The 23,777-nt window shown below is 46.4% G+C and overlaps 1 protein-coding gene across 4 annotated transcripts in view; it reads left to right on the plus strand.

The window, feature by feature from the left end:
* EXD1 (exonuclease 3'-5' domain containing 1) overlaps positions 1 to 23,777 on the plus strand; it is a 125,251-nt gene that overhangs the window by 71,823 nt on the left and 29,651 nt on the right. For all 4 annotated transcript variants that reach the window (XM_030214545.1, XM_030214546.1, XM_030214547.1 and 1 more), the window contains 4 exons: positions 2,013 to 2,117; positions 2,220 to 2,300; positions 19,254 to 19,397; positions 22,199 to 22,390. In XM_030214545.1, coding sequence (XP_030070405.1) covers positions 2,013 to 2,117; positions 2,220 to 2,300; positions 19,254 to 19,397; positions 22,199 to 22,390 — 522 coding nt within the window. The remainder of the gene's footprint in view (positions 1 to 2,012; positions 2,118 to 2,219; positions 2,301 to 19,253; positions 19,398 to 22,198; positions 22,391 to 23,777) is intronic.

Consider the following 23,777-nt stretch of genomic DNA (forward strand, 5'->3'; position numbering starts at 1 on the left):
TTTGACTCTGTGGCACAGCCTTGTGTATTCTTGTGAGTGGATTCCCTTGACCCTTGAGTGCTGAGTGGCACAGTCTTGTGTATTCCTATAAGTGGTTTCCCTTTATCCTTGAGTGCTGTGTAGCACAGCTTTGTGTATTCCTATAAGTGGTTTCCCTTTATCCTTGAGTGCTGTGTAGCACAGCTTTGTGTATTCCTATAGGTGGCTTCCCTTTACCCTTGAGTGCTGTATGGTACAGCCTAGAGTGTTCCTATGAATGGCTTCCCTTTTCCCTTGAGTGTATGGTACAGCCTAGAGTGTTCCTGTGGAGCTTCGCTCTTGTGTAGAGTCTATGTCCCATTCTGTCCTCGGCTTTCCCTTTTTCCCTGTGAGCTCTGCCTCTGCTACCTGTGTTTCTGTGTAGCCTTTGCATTCTGTTTCTCTGGTTGTAGCCTGTACCTGCCAGCCTTTTGTTTGTCACCCTTCCCCTGTGTCACTAGCTAGCGCTGTGTGCGTTGCATGTGCTCCAGTCCCTTTTCGGACCCCTCGTTGTTCTTTTCCCTTCCCTAGTGTATGACTCGGTTCTAGTTCGACCGTGAGGCACGTACGCTTGGACTCTGTACGAGTGGGTTCCCATTCGGCAGTGAGGCTGAGTGGTCTATCTCCCTTTTCTTGATGCTAGTTGATTATCCTGAGTGTGCGGGGTTTTGTGGCCGTGATATTGCTTAGTGCCTAGGCACAAGGGCTCATGAACAGTTTAACACACTGGCCACAAGTCAATCCCACACACATAAAAGGCCATGCACTGGATCTATTAACATACAAACTATCCAGTGACCGAACCTTTTCGGTAATGGAACAGCAATGGAAAAGCGTACCTTGGTCTGCACTTCAAAATTAACTATGACCTTATGCTGGAAGAAGAAAGGTCTTCCCCAAACGCATCAATGGGCCTTATATAAAACAAGAGGTAAAATAGACCCCAAAACATTTTGGCAAGAAATATACGATAACAATTGGGCACTAAAAAACAATTTAACTGACTTCACTGTTTGGGACGAACGATGCAACGAAATCCTCAACAAAATAGCACCCATACGTATAAAATCAGCACAAAAACGCAATAAAATACTCTGGTTTAACGAAGAACTAAAAATTCTAAAAACACACACTAGAAAATTAGAATGAAACTGGAAAAAAATAAAAAAGCGAACGATCACTAAAGGCCTGGAAAGAAAGTCAAACAAAATACAAATATAAAATAAGACAACCCAAAAGAAACTTCTACAGGGAGCAAATAGGCACAGATTACAAAGACACAAAGAAATTATACAAACTAATAAACAACTTACTTAACACCAAAACGGTAACTACACCGAATGCAAACTTCCCACATGCAGACAATCTTGCCAAATACTTTGAAGAAAAAATTACCAATCTACACAAGAATCTGCATTAGGGAAATATTAATCCAGAAACCTTTATAAACTAACTAGATCCGATCCCAAGGGAGTACCTGGCAGACCGTATTTGGAATACCTTCACTCATCTAAGCACTGAAATAATAGCTCACGCATTCAGAAAATTCTCCTCCGCCCACTGCCAACTAGATACCTGCCCCAACTATATAATGACCCCCCCCCCCCAATCAATACGTCACAGAACTCACCACCTTAATTATCTATTAAAAAAAAGGCCTATCCCTTCAGGACAGAGGAAATATCCTACTAACTCCCATCCCAACAGACACAAAAAAAAAAATCAGAAGACACCTCGAACTACAGACTGATTAGCATCCATGCCCCTAACAACTAAATTGACAGAAGGCATAGTCGCCAAACAACTAACAGTACCTCACTGATTTCAACATACTGCACGAATCTCAATCTTGCTGATCACAGTAACTGATTATTGACCTGATGGTGTCTATATGTCTTCTTTTCCCAGACATTGCAATATCTCATAGCAAAAATGTTTGTAGCATGAACCAAACAGGCTTCTTCTAAATGGATGATTTTTTTTTAAATTTGTAGATTGCCACAAGGAAGCATGTATATCTGTTTGACATTTTGGTCTTAGGGGCCCGAGCCTTTAGGAATGGGCTTCAGACATTATTAGAGGACAAGAATATTTTAAAGGTGAGCTGTGTGAGCATATTTAGGCTACAAAAGGAGGCCCTCTGAAAAACAGAATGAAAGGTAAGGGTTTCTAACAAAGTTTTCATCTTCTTTACCTTTTAGGTCATCCATGACTGCCGCTGGCTTTCTGACTGTCTGTCTCACCAGTATGGGATTGTTCTCAGCAATGTCTTTGACACACAGGTAACCCTACAGTTCTGGGCTAGGTAACATTAACAATAGAGCAGCTTTCCTATCTGGTTCTAAAGTTTCATCTAACAGGTTGAGTGTTTAGGATATCTTTGGTCTGAGATCAATTTGATTATACAAAGTGCAAAAGATAGGCCTGGCTAGCTTATGAACTTTTCAACTGATTGCAGTGCTTGCATTGTAGGTCAGACTATGTGCTGTGAAGAAGAGGGGTGCTGAATCCAAGTGTGGGGCATGTATGCTGGAGTTTGCCAACACCAGAAAACGAGTATCAGTAACCAATACTATGTGAAGGTCCATCAAGCCCAGTATCCTGTTTCCTACAGTAAACATAAGAACAGCCACAATGGTCCATCTAGGCCAGTATCCTGTTTCCAGCACTGACCAAACCAGGTCACAAGTACCTGACAGAAACCCAAATAGTGGCAATATTCCATGTTACCAATCCCAGGCAAGCAGTAGCTTCCCCATGTCTTTCTCAATAGCAGACTATGAACTTACCTCCAGCCTCTTTTTAAACCCAGATACGCCAACTGCTTTTACTACATCCTCCGGCAAAGAGCTCCACAGCTTAACTATTTGTTGAGTGCAGCAGGGGCTGGGGGCTGGGATGGAGGAGATTACTTGCAGGGGGGAGGGTTAGATTTCTGTCCCCAAGCATGTGCAGCCTGAGAGAAAAAGCAGCCGCTTGGCAATGGCAAGCAATGGGCAGAGTGAAGTGCAGCGCTGGAGGAAGATCTGCAGTGGCTGTTCTTTCGGGTCCTCCCCAGCCTTCAAGGGGGGAGTCCAGCGCTGGAGTTTTCTCTCTCCTGCTCCTGTCGGGATGCGATCACCCAGGTCTCGACAGGAGCAAGAGAGAGAGAGTCCAGCGCCAGTCCCCCCTTGGAGGCCTGGGCCCAAGGAATTTTGCCTCCCCCCGCCCCTCCGCAGCCCTGTTCCTAGATAGTATAGAGGTAGGAATTACATCCCTTCGGAGTACTCACCAGATAGGTCACCAGTTAGATCTCATGGCTTGGGGTGCAGACAATGAGAATCGGAAGAAGATATAGGATAGGCCCCCTCCTCCCCTAATATGGTTGGACCATTTGTTATCACATTTTCTAATCCAGACAAGAAAATATAATTGGAAATAAGAAACATAACAACTTACACTCACATATAGTTTGTAGCAGAATAGACCAGGAAACCTTCTGGCTAAAAGTTGAAGACAAACTGTAAAAATTAGACTACTGGAACAATGGAATGACTTAACTGAGGCAGTCTTAGATGAAACAGCCCCAAGGAAGGAAAAAAAGATCAGAAAACAAAGGAAAGTCCCCTGGTTTACTGACACACTACTAATCCTAAAGAAGTCATGCAGGAAACGAGAAAGAATCTGGAGAAAAACTCAGAAGAGTACAGCAGATAGAGAAGCATGAAGAAAATTAGTTAATGCCTATAAATTTCAAATCAAATTAGCTAGGCAAAGCTACTTTTCAGAGAGGATAGGGAAAGGTAAACCAAATTTGAGGAAATTATATCAGATACTAGATTATCTAGCGAAACTCGAGGATCTAATAAACTGTATGACCTCTATCCCCTCCACGGAGTCCTTAACATGTTACTTTGAAAAGAAAGTCACAGATATAAGTTTAATAATAGAAGGAAAACCTGTTGATCAAACAGCCTTCACAGATATTCTATCAAGTGGGGAGATGGTAAAAAAAGAAGAAAATGGAACACACAGCAGAGAGATACTGGACGGGATTTCTTCCAGTATCAGAAGAAGAATTTTAAATGGCAGTACTAAAATACTCAAAGTCCCAATGCGTATTGGATAGACGCCCAGCTTTCTTATTAATAAGACAACCATCAGAGAGCTATCTGAAACTTGGGAAATGATGGATAACAGATTCCTTATACAATAGCGCCTTTCCTAAACAACTAGGAAAGATCATTCTCACCCAATCCCGAAAAATCAGAAGGGTGACCTAGGAGATGTAACCAATTACAGACCAGTGGCCTCGATACCTCTACATGTCAAGATCCTAGAAAGCATAGTTGCTGAGTGGAGTGGCCTAGTCTCATCCACTCTCTCATTACCTCTCGCCTTGACTACTGCAACCTACTCCTGACCGGCCTCCCACGTAGCCATCTATCCCCCCTTCAGTCCATCCAGAACTCTGCCACACGTCTTATCTTCCGCCTTAACCGATATACTCATATCACCCCTCTCCTCAAGTCACTCCACTGGCTCCCAATCAGATACCGCATACAGTTCAAGCTTCTCTTACTCACCTACAAATGCACTCGATCTGCGGCCCCTCTTTACCTCTCTACCCTCATCTCCCCTTACGTCCCTACCTGTAACCTCCGCTCTCAAGACAAATCCCTCCTTTCAGTACCCTTCTCCACCACCTCCAACTCCAGGCTCCGCCCCTTCTGTCTCGCCTCACCCCATGCCTGGAACAAACTCCCTGAGCCCATACGCCGTGCCCCCTCCCTACCCATCTTCAAATCAATGCTCAAAGCCCACCTCTTCAATGTCGCCTTCGGCACCTAATCACTACACCTCTTCTCAGAAAATCTTAACTACCCCAACTTGACATTTCATCCTTTAGATTGTAAGCTCTTCCGAGCAGGGATCGTCCTTAATTGTTAATTTGTACAGCGCTGCGTAACCCTAGTAGCGCTGTAGAAATGTTAAGTAGTAGTAGTAGTAGTAGTAGTAGTAGTAGTGGTTAGGGTGGTGGACTCTGGTCCTGGGGAACTGAGAAACTGAGTTCAATTCCCACTTCAGGCACAGGCAGCTCCTTGTGACTCTGGGCAAGTCACTTAACCCTCCATTGCCCCATGTAAGCAGCATTGAGTCTGCCAAGAGTGTGAAAGCGCGGGGTACAAATGTAACAAAAAATAAATTACTAAATATTTAGAGCAGTTTAACTTATTGCATCAAAATTGGTCAGGATTCAGGAAAAGCTACAGCACAGAGACACTGCTAGGCACACTGTTTAGCGAACTAAGTAAGTTTATGAGTTACGGTCAACAAATAGTGATTTTGCAGTTTGACCTCTCCAGTGCATTTGACATAGTGAATCAATAAATACTGTTATAAATCTTAGACTGCTTTTGGTATAGGAGGCCAAGACCTTGATTGGATAAGAGGATTCCTTGGACACAGAACTTACAGTGCGAAGATGAATGACCTTATTTTAGACAAATGGAAGGTGAGCATCAGAGTGCCACAGGGATCCCCCCCCCCATCTCCAGTATTATTCAATGTTCCTTGTCATCAAGCAGATGAAGCCATTACGTATGGGTTGTGTCCATCAACCAGCAGGGGGAGATAGAGAGCACTCAACTTTTCTCAGTGCCTCATGGCCAGCTAGCTCCACTGCCTCTTCAGTATTCTCTATCTCCCCAAGCAGGGTGGCAGCAGCTTCTTCGAGCTCCATCAAAAATCTGCCTGGGGGTGGCTCCTGGCTTGCCAGTTTTAGCCGGGGTGTTAGAGGCTATAGCAGCTTCACTTTGAAGGCACATAGGTCAGCCCTTTCCCTGCCTTACCCATGCCCCCGTGGATGTGGACATATTAGCTTGCTTTTCCCTGTCCTTTCCCACTCAGTGGATGCAGGCACATTGGTTCGCCTTTCCCTGACTTTCCCACTTATCTGAGCCTCCGGAGTGTTTTTATTTACCTCTTTTGCCTCTGCTTTCCTCACAGCGTTAAAAAAAAAAAAAAAAAAAAGCGATCTTGGAAAAGAGGTTTTTTTCTTGAGATTCTTCTCCAGGACCGGAGCTGTGATACTCGGTCTAGTGAGGTAAGAGTGTTTTCTGACTCCTCCGGGGTGGGCCCGCGATCAGGACATTTTTGGCGCGAACCGCCATTTTTGAATTTTACCGCCGTTTTCAGCGATGACTGTAAAGCTCTGTTCTAAATGTGGCAAGCGCAAATCAGCAGCGGGGCTCTGTAATTCGTGCTGTACAGACGGTAGAGCCGGTCCGAGTATGGCGAGCGGCGATCTTTTGCGCTCTGAGCTGGCAGTGGATGCCATTTTGGATTTTCCACATGGCGCGGCCTCCGTTGCGACGGAGAGCCCTGAATCCGGGGGGGGGGGTCCTCTGAGTGAGGCTAATAATAGAGCTGATAGCCCTGGGCAGGATCCGGGCGGTCAGGGAGCGGTTTTCTCCCCTGATTTTGTTTTAATGCTGCATAGGGCATACATGCTTAAAAGAGCTGTTCCACAGGGATCTTCAGACCCTCTGCCTGCCCCCCCCCTCCCCCCCCCCCCGCCGGTGGATCCTGGCCTTTTGGAGTTGGCTTTGCCTGTTTCTTATCCTCCAGTGCTAATTCCCCTTCTGAGTGTGGCGCACCCCCCTTCCCCCCCCCTCCCTTGGTCGGGCTATGAGGATTCTGAGGGGTCTGGCAGAACTTCTTGGGCTGAGGAGCCAGAGTCGGGTGCAGAATTGCCACAGGAGCTTGATGATCCGTCTGCGGTGAGGATTTTCCACCGCGAGGAGCTGCCAGCGCTTATTTCAGATGTCTTACAAGCCCTCTTGATTGAAGATCCTGGGAGTGCCACAGCCTCCTCGGTTAATCCAAGGATGGCTAGTACCAGAAAGCCTGCTCGAGCCTTTCCTTTGCATGACTCCATCCAAGAGCTTATTTCGGCTCAATGGGCTGACCCCAAGGGACCTTTGAAGGTTGCCAGGGCTATGGGGCAATTATACCCTCTGAGTGAGGAACATTTGGCTCGCTTTGCAGTGCCTAAAGTGGATGCCCTGGTCACGGCTGTGACAAAGAGAACTACCCTCCCTGTTGAAGGAGGTGTTGCCCTGAAGGATATTCAAGACCGCAGGCTTGATTCAGCTCTGAAGCGGTCCTTTGATTTGGCAGGTCTCACTGTTCGGGTGTCTGCATGCAGTTGTTATGCTGCTAGAGCCTGCCTGGCTTGGTTACAGCAGGCAGTGGAACCGGTGATGGAGCGGAGACCTTATCTGAAGTGGCTCCGCGGATGGAGTCGGCCTTGTCCTTTTTGGCTGACGCCCTTTATGATATGGTCAGAGCTTCGGCTAAACAAATGGCTATAGCGGTGGCGGCTCGCCGCACTCTTTGGCTACGACATTGGGCGGCGGACATGGCCTCTAAGCAAAGGTTGGTGAAGTTGCCCTTTCAAGGCCTTCTCCTGTTTGGTGAGGAGCTGGAAAGCATTGTTAAAGGCCTGGGGGATTCCATACCTCAGTGCTTGCCCGAAGATAGGCCGAAGCCTTCCTCTAAGGGTCAGGCAGTCCGCTCCTCTTACAGACCTTGCTTCCGTGAAGCTAGAAGGTACCGCCCGGGGCTTGCTGCTGGGTTAACTTCGCGTGCCCGCTTTCAGCAGAGAAACTCCTTTTGCTCGGACAAACGTTCCGCAGCTGCCGGTTCAAGGCCTGGAGTTCAGGGGCAACCCTCTCAATGATGGTGCGCCAGCCCCCTCCTCGTTTCCTGTCATCGGAGGAAGACTTTCCCTATTTTTTGAGGAGTGGGCCAAAATCTCCGCAGATCAGTGGGTCTTGGACCTGATCAGAGACGGATACTGAATAGAATTCGATGCCCCGGTGAGAGACGTGTTTGTGGAGTGGTTTGCACAGTCTGTGCCAGATAGGGGCTGTGACCCTGGTGCCTCCCACCAAACAAGGTCTAGGCCGCTACTCCATTTACTTTGTGGTGCCACGAAAAGGCGGGTCTTTTCGCCCGATCCTGGACTTAAAAGAGCTAAACAAGTCCTTAAGAGTGCGACATTTTCACATGGAAACCCTGTGCTCCGTCATTGCGGCGGTACAGCCAGGAGAGTTTCTCATGTCTCTGGACCTGAAAGAAGCTTACTTGCACATACCAATTTGGCCCCCGCACCAGAGGTTTCTGCGGTTTGCGGTGTTGGGAAAACATTTCCAGTTTTGGGCCTTGCCTTTTGGCCTCGCCACAGCTCCCCGAACCTTCTCCAAGGTAATGGTGGTAGTAGCTGCCTTTCACAGGCGAGAGGGTATCCGGGTTCACCCGTACCTAGACGACTGGCTCATCAGAGCAGACTCAGAAAAAGAGAGTCACCTGGCTACAGCCAGAGTGGTTTCAGTCCTTCAATCTCTGGGCTGGGTCGTCAATATGGCCAAAAGTTACCTGACCCCATCGCAATCTCTATTTGGGGGCCAGGTTCGACACAGCCTCGGGCTAAGTGTTTCTTCCTGAACAAAGGCGGTGCAAGCTTCAGAATCAGGTCCGTCTGCTCCTGAGGATGCCCCGCCCGCGAGCTTGGGACATTGTCCAGCAGTTGGGATCGATGACGGCCACCTTGGAAGTGGTGCCATTGGCGAGAGCACACCTGAGACCTCTACAGTATTCTCTACTTCAACGATGGTCTCCAGTATCTCAGGATTATCAGTGCAGACTTTCTTGGCTCCCTGCGGCCCGCCTCAGTATGGAGTGGTGGCTCTCGGACAGCATGTTGTGGCGGGGAATGCCGCTGGCGCTCCCCGATTGGTGCCTAGTGGTGACAGATGCCAGCCTGAAGGGCTGGGGTGCACATTGCAAGGGGAAGCATGCCCAGGGTCTGTGGACTCCCGACGAGTCGGAGTGGTCTGTCAACCGCCTGGAGCTGAAAGCGGTGTTTCTGGCTCTTCTGGCCTTTCAAGTGACCCTGGAAGGATTGGCTGTCCGAGTGATGTTGGACAACACGACAGCAGTGGCCTACATAACTCGACAAGGCGGCACTGAGTACAGAGCTCTAGCCGTGCAGGCTGAACAAATTTGCCATGGGCCGAGCTGCATCTACAGTCCCTGTCAGCAGCTCACATTGCAGGTCAGAGCAACGTGCAAGCAGACTATCTAAGCAGGCATCAGATTGATCCAGCGTGGGAACTAGCAGACGATGTATTCCTGCAGATATGTGCCAAATGGGGCAAGCCAGTGATGGATCTTATGGCGAACAGTACCAATGCCAAAATCACGTACTTCTTCAGCAGACGGAGGGTTCCTCTGCCGGGTTGGATGCCTTGACTCAACCCTGGCCCCTGAGCTTGCTGTATGTCTTCCCTCCGTGGCCCTTGATAGGGTGAGTGCTCCTGCGGATTCGGCTGCATCCAGGAGAAGTGGTGCTCATCGCCCTGGATTGGCCCAGGAGGCCTTGGTATGCGGACCTCCGACAGATGCTGTTGGAGGCTCCCTTTCCGTTGCCTCTGGTACCGCACCTGTTGTCACAGGGTCCGGTGGCCATGGAGGATGCCTGCCGCTTTGGTCTTATGGCATGGTGATTGAGAGGGCGCAATTGAGAGATAAAGGCTACTCAAATAAGGTAATTTCCACTCTCCTGCAGGCCCGTAAGCACTCCACTTCCGTGGCTTATGCCAGGATTTGGCGCCAGTTTGAAGTCTGGTGTGTTTCAAGAGCGCTTTCTCCGTTGCGGGCTCCTGTCTCGCCGATTCTGGACTTTTTGCAGGATGGTGTACACAAAGGCTTGGCCTATAATTCCCTGCGGGTGCAAGTGGCAGCATTGCCCTCCCTGCGTGGCAAGGTTGAAGGCGTGTCCTTAGCTGCTCATCCAGATGTGGCACGGTTTCTTAGAGGGGTGCTTTAGCTCCGTCCTCCCGTGCGGGCACCTTGTCCAGCTTGGAACCTGGGGTTAGTATTGAAGGCCCTTCAGGGGGCTCCCTTTGAACCGCTTTGGCGTGCTTCAGAGAAAGATTTGACACTGAAGGCCGTCTTTTTAGTGGCCATTACCTCGGCGAGACGGGTGTCAGAGCTCCAGGTGCTGACCTGTAGAGACCCTTTTCTGCAATTCTCAGAGTCAGGGGTCACGGTTCGGACCGTGCCTTCCTTCATGCCTAAGGTGGTTTCAGCGTTTCACCTAAACCAGCCTGTTTTTTCTTCCCTCCTTTGTTGAGAAGGAGTTTCCAGATTCATTTGGGCAGTTACACCTTTTGGATGTGCACAGGACTCTGTTGCAGTATCTGCGAATTACAAATTCTTTCAGGACCTCTGATCATCTTTTTGTGCTGTTTGCAGGTCCTCGCAGAGGGTCTTCAGCGTCTAAAGCCACTATTGCCCGTTGGCTCAAAGAAGCTATCTTTTCAGCATATCTGCTGTCTGGCCAGGCTCCACCTGAAGCCTTTAAGGCACATTCCACAAGAGCGATTTCCTCTTCCTGGGCGGAAACAGGAGCACTATCTCTTCATGAGATTTGCAGTGCTGCAACATGGACTTCTAAGCTCTCTCTCGCCCGACATTACAGGCTGGATGTGGCTGCCAGGAGGGATTCGCGTTTTGGAGCACAGATGCTAGCGCGTGGTGTGGCTTGTTCCCACCCTATTTAGGGATTGCTTTGTTACATCCCATACGTAATGGCTTCATCTGCTTGATGACAAAGAAGGGAAAATCAGGTTCTTACCATGATAATTTTCTTTCATTTAGTCATAGCAGATGAAGCCATGAGCCCTCCCTGTATGATTGTCTGTATTGCAGTGATTCTGATTTTAGGTGCTGTTCTTGTTTCCTGAAGTTATATTCCTTCCTTGGGGAGTCGGAAAACAGTCTTCAGAATTCTTGTTACAATTATAGGAGGATAAGTTCATTCCCTCCAGTTCATGTTTTGGGAGGATGAGTTTATTCCCTTCAGGAGGATGCAAGTATTCCCTCCGTTTATATAAAGTGGAGGACGAGTTTATTCCCTCCAGGAGGATGTTCATTCCCTCCTTTTTTGAGTTCATGCCTTTGTTAAGGGGCCATCGTTCGCTGTGAGGAAAGTTCATGTTATTCCCATTGCAGTTTGCCATACTGCTTTGGAAGCTTCAAATACTGAAGAGGCAGTGGAGCTAGCTGGCCATGAGGCACTGAGAAAAGTTGAGTGCTATCTCCCCCTGCTGGTTGATGGACACAACCCATACGTAATGGCTTCATCTGCTATGACTAAAGGAAAGAAAATTATCATGGTAAGAACCTAATTTTTCCTTCTTATGGCCTCCTTAGATATTTTCATGGAAAAAGGAGTAAACTGCTTCTCTTATGCTGATGACATCATGTTATACTTTCCTTTTCAAAAAGGATAAGGATGCTGTTAATCTGCTGATAGATGTGGGCTCACCTTAGTAAAATAAAAAAAGGGATCCGAACTTAGGCCCAAAATTAAATTGCGACAAAACCAAATACCTAATTGTTACATCACCGAATGTAGATATATCAGACATACAGTTAAACCTCCAAGATATCCCCCTAAAAGTAGACAGAGAATTGAGAATATTAGGAATCATGGTAGACTGGAAAATCACTGTCAAAAAGTAGTCAAAAAAAGCATTCAATGTCCTTAGAAAGCTAAGACAAATATGTCACTGCTTCAGTGCCGAAAATTTCAAACTGCTGGTACAATCCCTCATCTAAATTGATTATTGCAATGTATTTAATGTAGGCTGCACCAAATTAGTAAGAAAAAGACTGCAGTCGGTGCAAAATATAGCAGCAAAACTAATATTCTCAAAGACCAAATTTGACAGTTACCCCACTATATATCTCTCTACACCGGTAGAAGCAAGAGGGATTTTCAAACGCTGTACAATGTTTTATCTAATTCTACTCAGAGAATTACCAGAATATGTAAATCAGTGGATAATGCTACCTAAAATCAAAAACAGGAGATGAGCTGGAAACCTCTTGGACTTATTCTCCGAGGACAAGCAGGCTGCTTGTTCTCACTGATGGGTGACGTCCACGGCAGCCCCGAGACCGGAATTTACCTAGCAACAAAAGATTGCTACAGCCTTCGATCGCGCGTGGGTGTGCATACTGTGCATGCGCGGACATCAGGTTCCTGCCCGTTGCGCGAGAGTCCTGTCAGTTTTTTCTTTTTCCGCGGTAGAGAGTGGTTGTGTATTAATAGCCGTCTCTCTCTGTGCCCGAGAAAAGCCGTCGTTTTTTTTGTCGCGAGTTAGTGCTTTTTTTCTTTTCTTCGTTCTCCTCTTGAAGACAGTTAATATGTTTAAAAAAAAATCTTTCTAGTAGTTCCCTTATTTCTTAGTTGGGCCCTCTTAAGTTTTCTTTCGCTGCCGTCGCGGCCCTTTTGGGCTGCACGTTCGCGTTTCTCTTTTTGTGCCCCTTTTTTCTTGGCACCATTGCAAATTTTGATTTCGCCGCCGCTATTTTTCCGTCCATGACATCGAGGATTCCCAGCGGCTTCAAGAAGTGCGGTTGGTGCAACCGGCAATCTCAGGTACCGATCCCCATTTGTGGTGTATCCAGTGCCTTGGGCCCGACCATCGCCCAGACGTGTGTAAGTTGTGTCTTAGCCTTAAAAAGTGGACACAGGCGTCGAGAGAGGCTCAGCGGGAACGTCTGTTTTGAGCCTTGCCCGGCACTTTGACGTCGACAGCAGTACTGAGGTCGGCGGCGTCGACATCGGCACCGGAGATGGCATCGACATCGGGAGAGCAGGTAATACCTGTCCGGAGACCACCGCACGCTGGGAGCAGTGCGCCGTCGAGTGGGTCTTCTGCTGCAAAGGCCCATCGGGACCGACCACTTTCGGTCCCGACCCCGAGGATGCGTGTGAATTCCACGTTCTCCTCGTCGGTACCGAGGAGTACCGATGCTGTGCATTGAACGAAGGCTAAGAAACATCGGCATCGATCTCCTTCTACACACGGTACCAGGAGCTCCAGGGCGTCGAGGGACTCGGCACCCGAGAAGCGTCGACACCAGGAGGCCCGCTCACCCTCCATCCAAGAGGTGTTGGTGCGTCGGTCTTCGGACAGTCCGGTACCGCCTCCTTCCTCTGCACAGGTTCTGCCTCCGGCTCCTGCACCGGCCCCACAGCCTTTCCTGGCAGACACTCTTGACGAGCGCCTCAGAGCCATTCTTCCAGGTCTCCTGGAGGGGCTGCTGCGCCAGTCTGTTCCGGTACTGGGGGGTGCTTGCGCCTTCGGTACCATTGATGGAAGCGGCAGCGAGCTCTGTGCCTGTGGTGCTGTCGCCGATGCTGCTTGCGGCTTCGGCTGCCACCCAGATCAACTCCCCATTGACATCGCTGGAGGGAGGTTCATCGCCGCCGGCACAGGAGTCGACTTCTCGACATCGTCATCAAGGACATGGTTCCTCCGAATCGAGTCGGGCCCGGTTTCGGACTGCAGTTCGTGAACTCTTGTCCGACACCGAGGAGGATGCCTCATGGGGAGAAGAGGAGGATCCCAGGTATTTCTTTTCTGAGGAGTCTTGTGGTCTTCCTTCTGATCCCACTCCTTCGCCTGAAAGGAAACTTTCTCCCCCGGAGAGCCTTTCTTTCTCCTCCTTTGTGCGGGAAATGTCTGTGGCTATTCCCTTCCCGGTGGTTTCTGAGGATGAGCCCAGGGCCGAGATGTTCGAGGTCCTTGACTATCCTTCACCACCTAAGGAGTCATCCACTGTTCCTCTGCATAATGTCCTTAAGCAGACATTGCTGAAGACCTGGACGAAACCACTAAGTAATCCCACCATCCCCCAAAAAGCTGAATCCCAGTATCGAATCCATGGGGAGCCTGAGTTGATGAAGTCGCAGTTACCTCACGACTCTATGGTTGTGGATTCTGCTCTCAAGAGAGCCAGAAGTTATAGAGATTTTGCCTCGGCGCCCCCGGGACGAGAATCTAGAACTTTGGAGTCTTTTGGGAGGAAGGCCTACCAGTCCTCCATGCTCGTGTCCAAGATTCAGTCGTACCAGCTCTACACGAGCATCCACATGCGGAACAATGTCAAGCAACTGGCGAACTTGGTGGATAAGCTCCCTCTGGAGCACGCCAGGCCTTTTCAGGAGGTAGTCAGGCAGCTGAAGGCGTGTCGTAAATTCCTGTCCAGGGGTGCTTACGATTCTTTTGATGTTGCATCCAGAGCTGTTGCATAAGGTATAGTGATGCGCAAACTCTCATGGCTGCATGCCTCTGACCTGGATAATAGGGTCCAACAGCAGCTGGCGGATGTTCCTTGCCAGGGGGATAATATTTTTGGCGAGAAAGTCGAGTAGGTGGTCGAACAGCTCAACTAACGGGAAACCGCTATGGACAATCTCTCCCACCGGGCGCCTTAAGCATCTACCTCATCAGGTAGACGTTTTTTCCGGGGAAGGCGGAATGCTCCCTATACTTACAATAAGCGTAGGTACAATCCACCTTCTCGATAGCATTCTCAGGCTCAACCCTAGCGCGCTCGTTCTTGTCAACAGCTTTCGCCTAGACAGGCCCCCGCAGCTCCCCAGCAAAAGCAAGGGACGGGCTTTTGACTGGCTCCTGTTGAGCACAGCCGCTATCAAAGTGTCTGTGCTGGACGATCTACCGGTCGGGGGGAGGTTAAAATTTTTTCACCAAAGGTGGCCTCTCATAACCTTCGATCGGAGAGTTCTCCAAATAGTCCAGCTAGGATACTCCCTCAATTTGATCTCCATCCCTCCAAATTGCCCACCGGGAGCTCTATCCTTCAGCTTCCAGCACAGGCAGGTACTTGCAGAGGAACTCTCTGCCCTTCTCAGCACCAGTGCGGTCGAGCCCATTCCACCAGGGCAAGAAGGGCTGGGATTCTATTCCAGGTACTTCCTTGTGCAAAAGAAAACAGGGGGGATGCGTCCCATCCTAGACCTAAGGGCCCTGAACAAATATCTGGTCCGAGAAAAGTTCAGGATGCTTTCCCTGGGCACCCTTCTTCCCGTGATTCAGAAAAACGACTTGGCTATGCTCGCGACTTAAAGGATGCTTATATGCACATCCCGATACTGCTAGTTCACAGGCACTATCTATGATTCCGTCTGGGAACACAGCACTTTCAGTATTGTGTGCTGCCCTTTGGGCTCACGTCTGCACCCAGGGTGTTTACCAAATGCCTGGCGGTAGTTGCAGCGTCGCTACGCAGACTGGGAGTGCATGTGTTCCCCTATCTCAACGATTGGCTGGTGAAGAACATCTCAGAGGCAGGAGCTCTGCAGTCCATGCAGATGACTATTCAACTCCTGGAGCTACTAGGGTTTGTCATAAATTACCCAAAGTCCCATCTTCTTCCAGTTCAGAAACTAGAATTCATAGGAGCTCTGCTGGATTCACAGACAGCTCATGCCTATCTTCCAGAGACGAGAGTGGACAACCTCCTGTCTCTTGTTTCCTTGGCCAGAGCGTCTCAGCAGATCACAGCTCGGCAGATGTTGAGGCTACAATCCATGTGACTCCCATGGCCCGTCTTCATATGCGATCATCTCAATGGACCCTAGCTTCCCAGTGGCTTAAGGCCGCGGGGGGATCTAGAGGATGCAATCCAGCTACCCACCGAATTTCGCAATTCCCTTCAGTGGTGGACAATTCGATCCAATTTGACTTTGGGACGTCCCTTCCAAATTCCTCAGCCGCAAAAAGTGCTGACTACGGATGCATCTCTATTGGGGTGGGGAGCCCATGTAGACGGGCTTCACACTCAAGGAGCTTGGTCCCTCCAGGAATCAAGTCTACAGATCAATCTCTTGGAGTTGCGAGCTCTAAGGGCTTTCAGAGATCGGCTGTCCAATCAAATTATTCAAATTCAGACAGACAATCAGGTTGCCATGTATTACGTCAAGAAGCAGGGGGGCACCGGATCTCACCCCCTGTGTCGGGAAGCCGTCCAGATGTGGCTATGGGCTCGCGCTCACAGCATGCTTCTCCAAGTCCCGTATCTGGCAGGCGTAAGCAGCAGTCTGGCCGACAGGTTGAGCAGGCTAATGCAACCTCACGAGTGGTCGCTCAACTCGGGCATGGTACACAAGATCTTCTGAGCGTGGGGCACCCCCTTGGTGGATTTTTTTGCCACTCAGACCAATCACAAGGTCCCTCAGTTCTGTTCCAGACTTCAGGCCCACGGCAGGCTAGCTTCGGATGCCTTTCTCCTTCATTGTGGGAGAGGCCTCCTGTATGCATATCCTCCCATACCTCTGGTGGGGAAGACTTTGCTGAAACTCAAGCAAGACTGCGGGACCATGATTCTGATAGCTCCTTTCTGGCCGTGTCAAATCTGGTTTCCTTTTCTTCTGGAGTTGTCCTCCGAAGAACCGTGGAGATTGGAGTGTTTTCCAACCCTCATTGCTCAGAACGAGGGGGCGCTTCTGCATCCCAACCTTCAGTCTCTGGCTCTCACGGCCTGGATGTTGAGGGCGTAGAGTTCGCCACCTTGGGTCTTTCTGAGGGTGTCTCCCGAGTCTTGCTTGCTTCCAGGAAAGATTCCACTAAGAGGAGTTATTCTTGCAAATGGAGGAGGTTTGCCGTCTGGTGTGACAGCGAGGCCCTAGATCCTCACTCTTGTCCTATACAGACCCTGCTTGAATACCTTCTACATTTATCAGAGTCTGATCTAAAGACCAACTCTGTAAGGGTTCATCTTAGTGCAATTAGTGCTTATCATCAACGTGTAGAGGGTAAGCCTATCTCTGGACAGGCTTTAGTTGTTTGCTTCATGAGAGGTTTGCTTTTGTCAAAGCCCCCTGTCAAACCTCCGCCAGTATCATGGGATCTCAATGTTGTTCTCACCCAGCTGATGAAGCCTCCTTTTGAGCCACTGAATTCCTGCCATCTGAAGTATTTGACCTGGAAGGTAATTTTCTTGGTGGCTGTTACTTCAACTCGTAGAGTCAGTGAGCTTCAAGTCTTGGTAGCCCATGCTCCTTATACTAAATTTCATCATAACAGTCCTCCGCACTCACCCAAAGTTCTTGCCAAAGGTGGTGTCAATTGTCTTGCCACCATTCTTTCCCCGTTCTCATACCCGCCCTGCTGAAGAGCCCTAACCTTTTTAACCTTTCCTTATATGAGAGCAGTTCCTTCCCCGTTATCATTTGATCACACTTCTTTGAACCTTTTCTAATTCTGCTGTTTTATCTTTTTTGAGATTCAGTGACCAGAATTGAACACAATACTCAAGATGAGGTCTCACCATGGAGCGATAGAGGCATTATAGTATTCTTGGTCTTTATTTACCATCCCTTTCCTAATAATTCCTAGAATCCTATTTGCATTTATGGCCGCTTCCGTACGCTGGGCAAAAGATTTCAGTGTATTGTCTACAATGACACCTAGATCTCTTTCTTGGGTACTGACTCCTAAGATGGACTCTAATATCAGGTAACTATGATTTGGATTGTTCTTCCCAATGTGCATCACTTTGCATTTGTCCACATTAAATTTTATCTGCCATTTGGATGCCCAATCTTCCAATTTCCTAAGGTCTTCCTGCAGTTTTTCACAGTCCACATATGTTTTGAGAACTTTGAATAGTTTTGTGTTATCTGCAGATTTAATCACCTCACTTGTTGTTCTCATTTCCTGATACTTTATAAATATGTTAAATAGCATTTTTCCCAGTACAGATCCCTGTAGCACTCCACTATTCACCCTCCACTGTTGAAACAAATGACCATTTAATCCTACCCTCTGTTTTCTGTCTAATAACTAATTCCTAATCCACAGAAGGACGTTGCTTCCTATCCTATGATTTTTTTAATTTTCTCAAGCGTTTCTCATGCCCATCCTGGTGAAAGTGTTCTGCAAACAAGCCTTAGTCGTCTTTTTGGAGTTAACTAAAGCCCATAGACAGTCCACCCAGCTTTTTGTTTCTTTTGACCCAAACAGGATCGTGGTAACCATCGGCAAACACATTTTCTCCTTTTGGCTAACAGAGTTCATCTCCTTCGCTTATGTCCAGGCTGGGCTGACATGTCAAGGCTCATAATGTCAGAGCCATGCTATGTCAGTAGCCCACTTGAGGTCAGTCTCCATCGAGAAGATTTGCAAAGCTGTGATGTGGTCTTTGGTCCACACATTCACATCTCACTATTACCTTGAGAAGGATACCTGACTTGATAGCCATTTCAGTCAGACAGTTCTGCAGAATTTGTTTGGTGTCTAGAATCCAACTCCATCCTCCTAGGCCCAGTTCTGTTCTGTTCCATGTTGCACTTTCACAAGTAGATTGTATATAGTATTGATTTCAAGGCCTCAATGTTCCGAGTCCCTATTGTCCTAGCATAGTTGTCTTCAGTGAGTCTGGTAGTTAGGGATTCCCAGATGTGAGAGTACTATCGGCCTGCTTGTCCTTGGAACCATCAAAGTTACTCAACTGTGTTCTCCAACGACAGCAGGCCAACTGTTCACATACCCTCACACTTCCCCTAGTTGTATTCTTTCAGCTGTATTGTTCTACTGAGGAACCTGTGCTCAGTGTTGGGTGGGAGGGCATTTGCATGGTGGGATGCTGCTAGAATTCTCTACGTGCTATATGTGCTAGGTAGCATCCACACTGGGCTCCATTGGATGATGTCACCCAGATATGAGAGTACTTGGCCTGCTATCCTCAGAGAACATCTGCTACGAGTGAATAACTTTGCTTTCTGTGTTCAACTTGACAAAATTAATCCTTCCCAGGTACAGTTCTATTCCTAGATTAACTACTGTAAGAATAATTAATGCTGGATTAGTGAAGTTTTAGGTACAACTTTAGCATTTTGATATAATCTTGGATTGATTCCCAAGTGTGAACAGAACATGAAACGAAAGCCAGTTACTTTGAAAATGAGTTCAGCTGTGAGCAAACAGTAGAAATGTCATGCACTGTGTAGCCCTCAGTAGAACTGGATCTCCAAGTATTATGTGGGGATGCTGTTCATAGAGTTAATGATGTACAGTGATCAGGCAGTAGAACTGAGAGAGCTTTGAAAAGGTAGAACCCAACAACTGGCTTGGCTTGTTGTTTTGTCACAAGAAGCCAAGAATAAACTGAACCATGTCATTCCATTCCTGCTATTTCCATTTACTTGCCACCTTCTATCACTAGCACTCTTGAGCTTTCCTGTGGCACTTCTTTTCCCTGCCAGCTTGATTTATCCTTCTCTTTTCTAAACCTTCTATAAAACGTGTTTTGCCTCATAAAAGTTCTTCTACTATGGTTTAGCTTGGGAATTCTTTTTTCGCCCCTAGATTGCAGATGTGTTGCTATTCTCCATGGGAACAGGTGGCTTCCTCCCACATTGCATCAGTACATTGGAGGAGAGTTTGATCCGCTACCTGGAGATGTCACCTGGGAAGGTGTCCTTTCTGAAGCACAGGCAGTGTGCTGTCCAGGTAAAGGATAGTTCACAGCTTTCCATCAGTAGCTGTGGCCTGGTGTACCTATCTGCTAGATAAGTGTCTAGAAAACGTCTCTCTCTATGTAGGAAGCATAGTGAACTGGCTATTGGCTGTATTAATGTGAGCCTTATTGGTCTGAGGATGACCTCTCCCATCTCCCCACTCCCACCCCACACGCACAAGTACATGCTGGGCTCATCCTACTTCACAAAGGTGCCAGTGACATTTTCAGCAGAACAAAATGACTGTTTTCCATACTGTTTGGAATTGTGTATATGTAAATACCCTGTGTATATATAAATACCTTTTCTAATGGTTGATTGTAGGATTTACCTATCACCTTGGCCACACTTCAATAATAATATTGTTTCAGGAGCCTACTGATAAATATGCAATTATTTCAAAACAGCTCCAAATCTCCCACTTCAATTTCACCGCAATCTTTCCTAGGATTATCATATACAGTTCTGTTCTTTCAGTTAGTCTTTGGGAACCTCAGCAGTGCTCATTGCTAATATTAGCGAGAAGCAATATTAGTAGCACCCACCTCTTCATTGGCTCTCCCAATTACCTCATCTTGAACTATTTATATTTAATACTTATACTTTTTCAATTCAAATTTGAATAGTAATGCTCATCTTTTTCTATAGATTGTATCTGGCTCGGGGGGTTAGAAGCGTCCAACACGCATGTTTCGCCCTCCCTCGGGCTGTCTCAAGGACATTCCCCTGAAAATCAAAATTTAACATTAACATCCTTAAAGAGATACCATTAGGGCTTACCTACTTCAAATGGCCCCATCTGGTTCCCCCATATTAAACTCAAGTTACTTTACCCTTAGCCGTATATAGCACCAGCTCTGCTACTACTTTCAGGGATCACCCCTCCGCAAAGATGGTGCCGGCATTTGTTTGTTGTTATTTAAACTATTCGTCACTAATGACGTCACAGATCCCCTGGTTTCCATAGCAGTGAGCACCGCAGAGGTTCCCAAAGACTAACTGAAAGAACAGACTGTATATGATAATCCTAGGAAAGATTGTGGTGAAATTGAAGTGGGAGATTTGGAGCTGTTTTGAAATAATTGCATGATTGTAAGATTTGTCATGAGTTATGGATGAAACAGCTCTCTAAAAAGTCCTTCAGTATTTTCTGTATTTCAGAACAGCATGGCTTATATGAGGCACATGATTTGGTGGTGGTGGCATAATTTTGATTTTGGTACCATTGCCAGTATAAAATAAACTAACATTTTCTTCTCACTGAAGACTTCATTGACTCCTTCAGTTGTTGAATATGTGGTGGTGGTAGGGTGAGAAGTCCAGAGGTCCAACATTGACTTCTGGTTAAAGGCTTGACTTGTGGATAGGAGATGCAGCAGGTATTCCCTACACTGAAAGGTCTTTTCAGTTGTGCCACTTAAGGAAAATTGAGATACCTGACTTGACAGTATAACATGGCTATGCCCTCTTAATTGTAGCCTTAAACTGCGACCTGTGGCATCTCATTTTAGTACGCTGAGCTTTAATATACTTCTCATGTTAAAGCCAGCAGTTAGTGCACTAGGTTGCTGATTTTTAAAATGGGTTAGTACAAAGATCCCTTATTTACTGAATTAGTCTGAACATAACATGCTGTTGAAAGAAAACAGTGGTGCAAGAATACCCGAAGACAAGGATAGGAAGTCTGAGCATTAGATAGATTAGCTTAAGTTTGTTTCTGTATAGATCGGTTAGTAAAGTACCAAGGCGCTGGTTCTCACCAGGGTGGCTGGAATCAGGAGTCATGTGGAAGATTTTGGGTCTTTGTAATTTTTTTTACAGTTGGGTAGTGATAGGAAAGAGACTGTAGTAGTTAGCTTGGCTAAGGATGTTTTTGTCCTACTAGTTACTCCCACATTACAAGCTTATGTACTGTGGTAGGCTTGTCGCATAGGGGGTCTTTTACTAAAGCTTAGCTCAAGTGTCTGCAGCAGGGCCCATTTTATTCCTATGGGCCCTGCTGCAGATAACTCAAGCTAAGCTTTAGTAAATGACTCCCTCAATGAATTAGCTTTACTTCTAGCTCCCACTCAGGGTTAATACTTTGGTTGCTTGGTGGGTGGTACCCACCAATGTTCAGGTCCCTTCTGCAGCCTATCAGTTGTATCCTTGGTTGAGTGTGGGCAAATATCTTGCTCTACAGATTCTTATGGCGGTGTGTAGGGACAATATAATTCCCACAAAACAGAATTCACCAAACACACACATACTAGAATCCAAAGCTCACTTCTTTGGGTCACTGATCAGTCACAGATACAGAGCTAACAAACTAAGAAGTTTAGTAAATAAAAAAGGAGAAACAGTGAACATGAAAAATACAATTCAGACAACAAATGGGAGAAAAAGGATTATACAAATAACACAAGTTGAAGTTTAGTTTAACTAATTAGTGACAGGGGAAACTCTAGTAACAGTTACCCACAGGATATTGTTCAGAAGTGAAACGGGATTCTGAGACAGATCTGGTTCTTGGAGTTTTAGCACATTCTGGGCTAGTTTTTTGTGGGTTGTTTCTGTAGGACAAATCATAGCCTAAAGCACAGACTTTCTAACCAGTAGTGCTGCAGAATGTTACAATATTATAAGCCTCATTTTGTAACTAATAAAAGTAAGATAAACTCATCAACTGCCAGGTACTGTAAAATACTGCAGAATCTTATCCAAACCAGAATAGCACTTTATGGGGTGGCTTAGAAGAGTAAAGGAAGGTGGTTATAGCAAACTAAGAAGTACTTTCTTTATGTGGGGGTGTAGGAAGATCCCAGTGAATGGCTTGTGCGTCCCGTCCCGCCGTTGTTGCTGAAAGTGTTAGCATTAAAAGTTGTGTACCTGCTGCCCCTCCGTCTAGTCATGCTGGATGAAATGATGTCTGACTTTGTGGCCCTTGTGGATGGATACCTTGATGGATGTCGGCAGAACCCACCAGCCCTACTTGGGAGCATGGAGGTAAGATCTTTGTGTTGGTCTGGGTTTCAGCAACCAAAGTAGCAGAGAGAGCCAGGGAACAAAGGAAAGATTATACAGGAGCCGTGCAGTGTAGATGAGCCTTTATTACAATACAGCCTGGCATGGCCATGCTTTGACAAGTGCCTGTGTCAGGAGTTCTATTAAATATAAATCAAAATATTTTAGTTGGGGGATAGATAAGATGAGGGTAGGGGGGGGGAAGAAGTCAGGAGGGGTGGGAAACAAAAACAAAAATAATTTTGTTGCTGGTTCTGAGCCTACAACTGTCTTTTTTTTTTTTTTTTTTTTGGATCTGAGGAAGCAGTTTGCACTGTGCTACCTTGGCGTTATTAAAATTTTGAAATATAAGAGGGTTCAAGGAGGGTGGGGGGGAGAAGGAGGGCTGACTGGGGATAAAAATGAAAATCTAATTGACGTTTGCTGCAATGACAGTTGTTGGTTGCACTGTTATTGTTCTTTTGTTGCAACATTCTGTGTGTATTTTCTGTTCTTTAAGTCAATAAACAGATTTAAACATAAATATAAATCAAAATAAATACATACATATATGAAGTGATAAACTAGTGAACTCAAAAAAAATATATAAAATCACTTAAGAAAATGAAAATGTTAAAAGATAAAGTGATTACACACAAATTAAATCTGTGACGTATTAAAAGTCAGTGATGAACATATATACATCTGTGACGTATTAAAAGTCAGTGATGAACATATATAATAAAGTTAGTATAATAATGGATATTCAGAGATTCATTTATATTTGTGTTGTGCGTATATGAGTAATAAAAAAAATGATACATATGTCAAAAACCATATCTATGGTATTAAAAGATAAATACAACCAAAACCATTATATAAGCAAATTGTAAACAATAAAGAAATCAATGTAAGAAGGAATATGCTTGCAGTTGCAATGTCCAACCAAAAAGGTAGGGACAGGTGTACCAATAGGATGTGTATCTCATATAATCTTCCAGAAATGGGCTATAGAAAGGAAACTAATTTTGTATAGAAAAATAGTGATGTGCATTGCGCAGGATTAGCTAAAAAATAATACACTGACTGTTAAGTTTATTCCCTCTGTTCTGTCCGATTTCATAAATGATGATTCTGAGATAAATGGCCATTTCAAGTGTGATATGCCCAATTTTGTTGTTATATAAATACAAAATTCTCATTTAAAAAATGGTCCCAGTAGACCATTTTGCATTTCTCATTTTGACCTCCATTTTATCTCTTATTCTTTTCTCTTCTTTTCCTTCCCCCTTTCTTTCCACTATCCCTCATCCTTGGTTTTTTTTCCATTCCACTCTTTCCTTCCCCTTCCCCCTCCACGGTATGAATACCAAATAAAACAGGGAGGAAA

Source organism: Microcaecilia unicolor, chromosome 9, assembly GCF_901765095.1.
Source record: "Microcaecilia unicolor chromosome 9, aMicUni1.1, whole genome shotgun sequence".
In the NCBI taxonomy this organism is placed as follows: domain Eukaryota; kingdom Metazoa; phylum Chordata; class Amphibia; order Gymnophiona; family Siphonopidae; genus Microcaecilia; species Microcaecilia unicolor.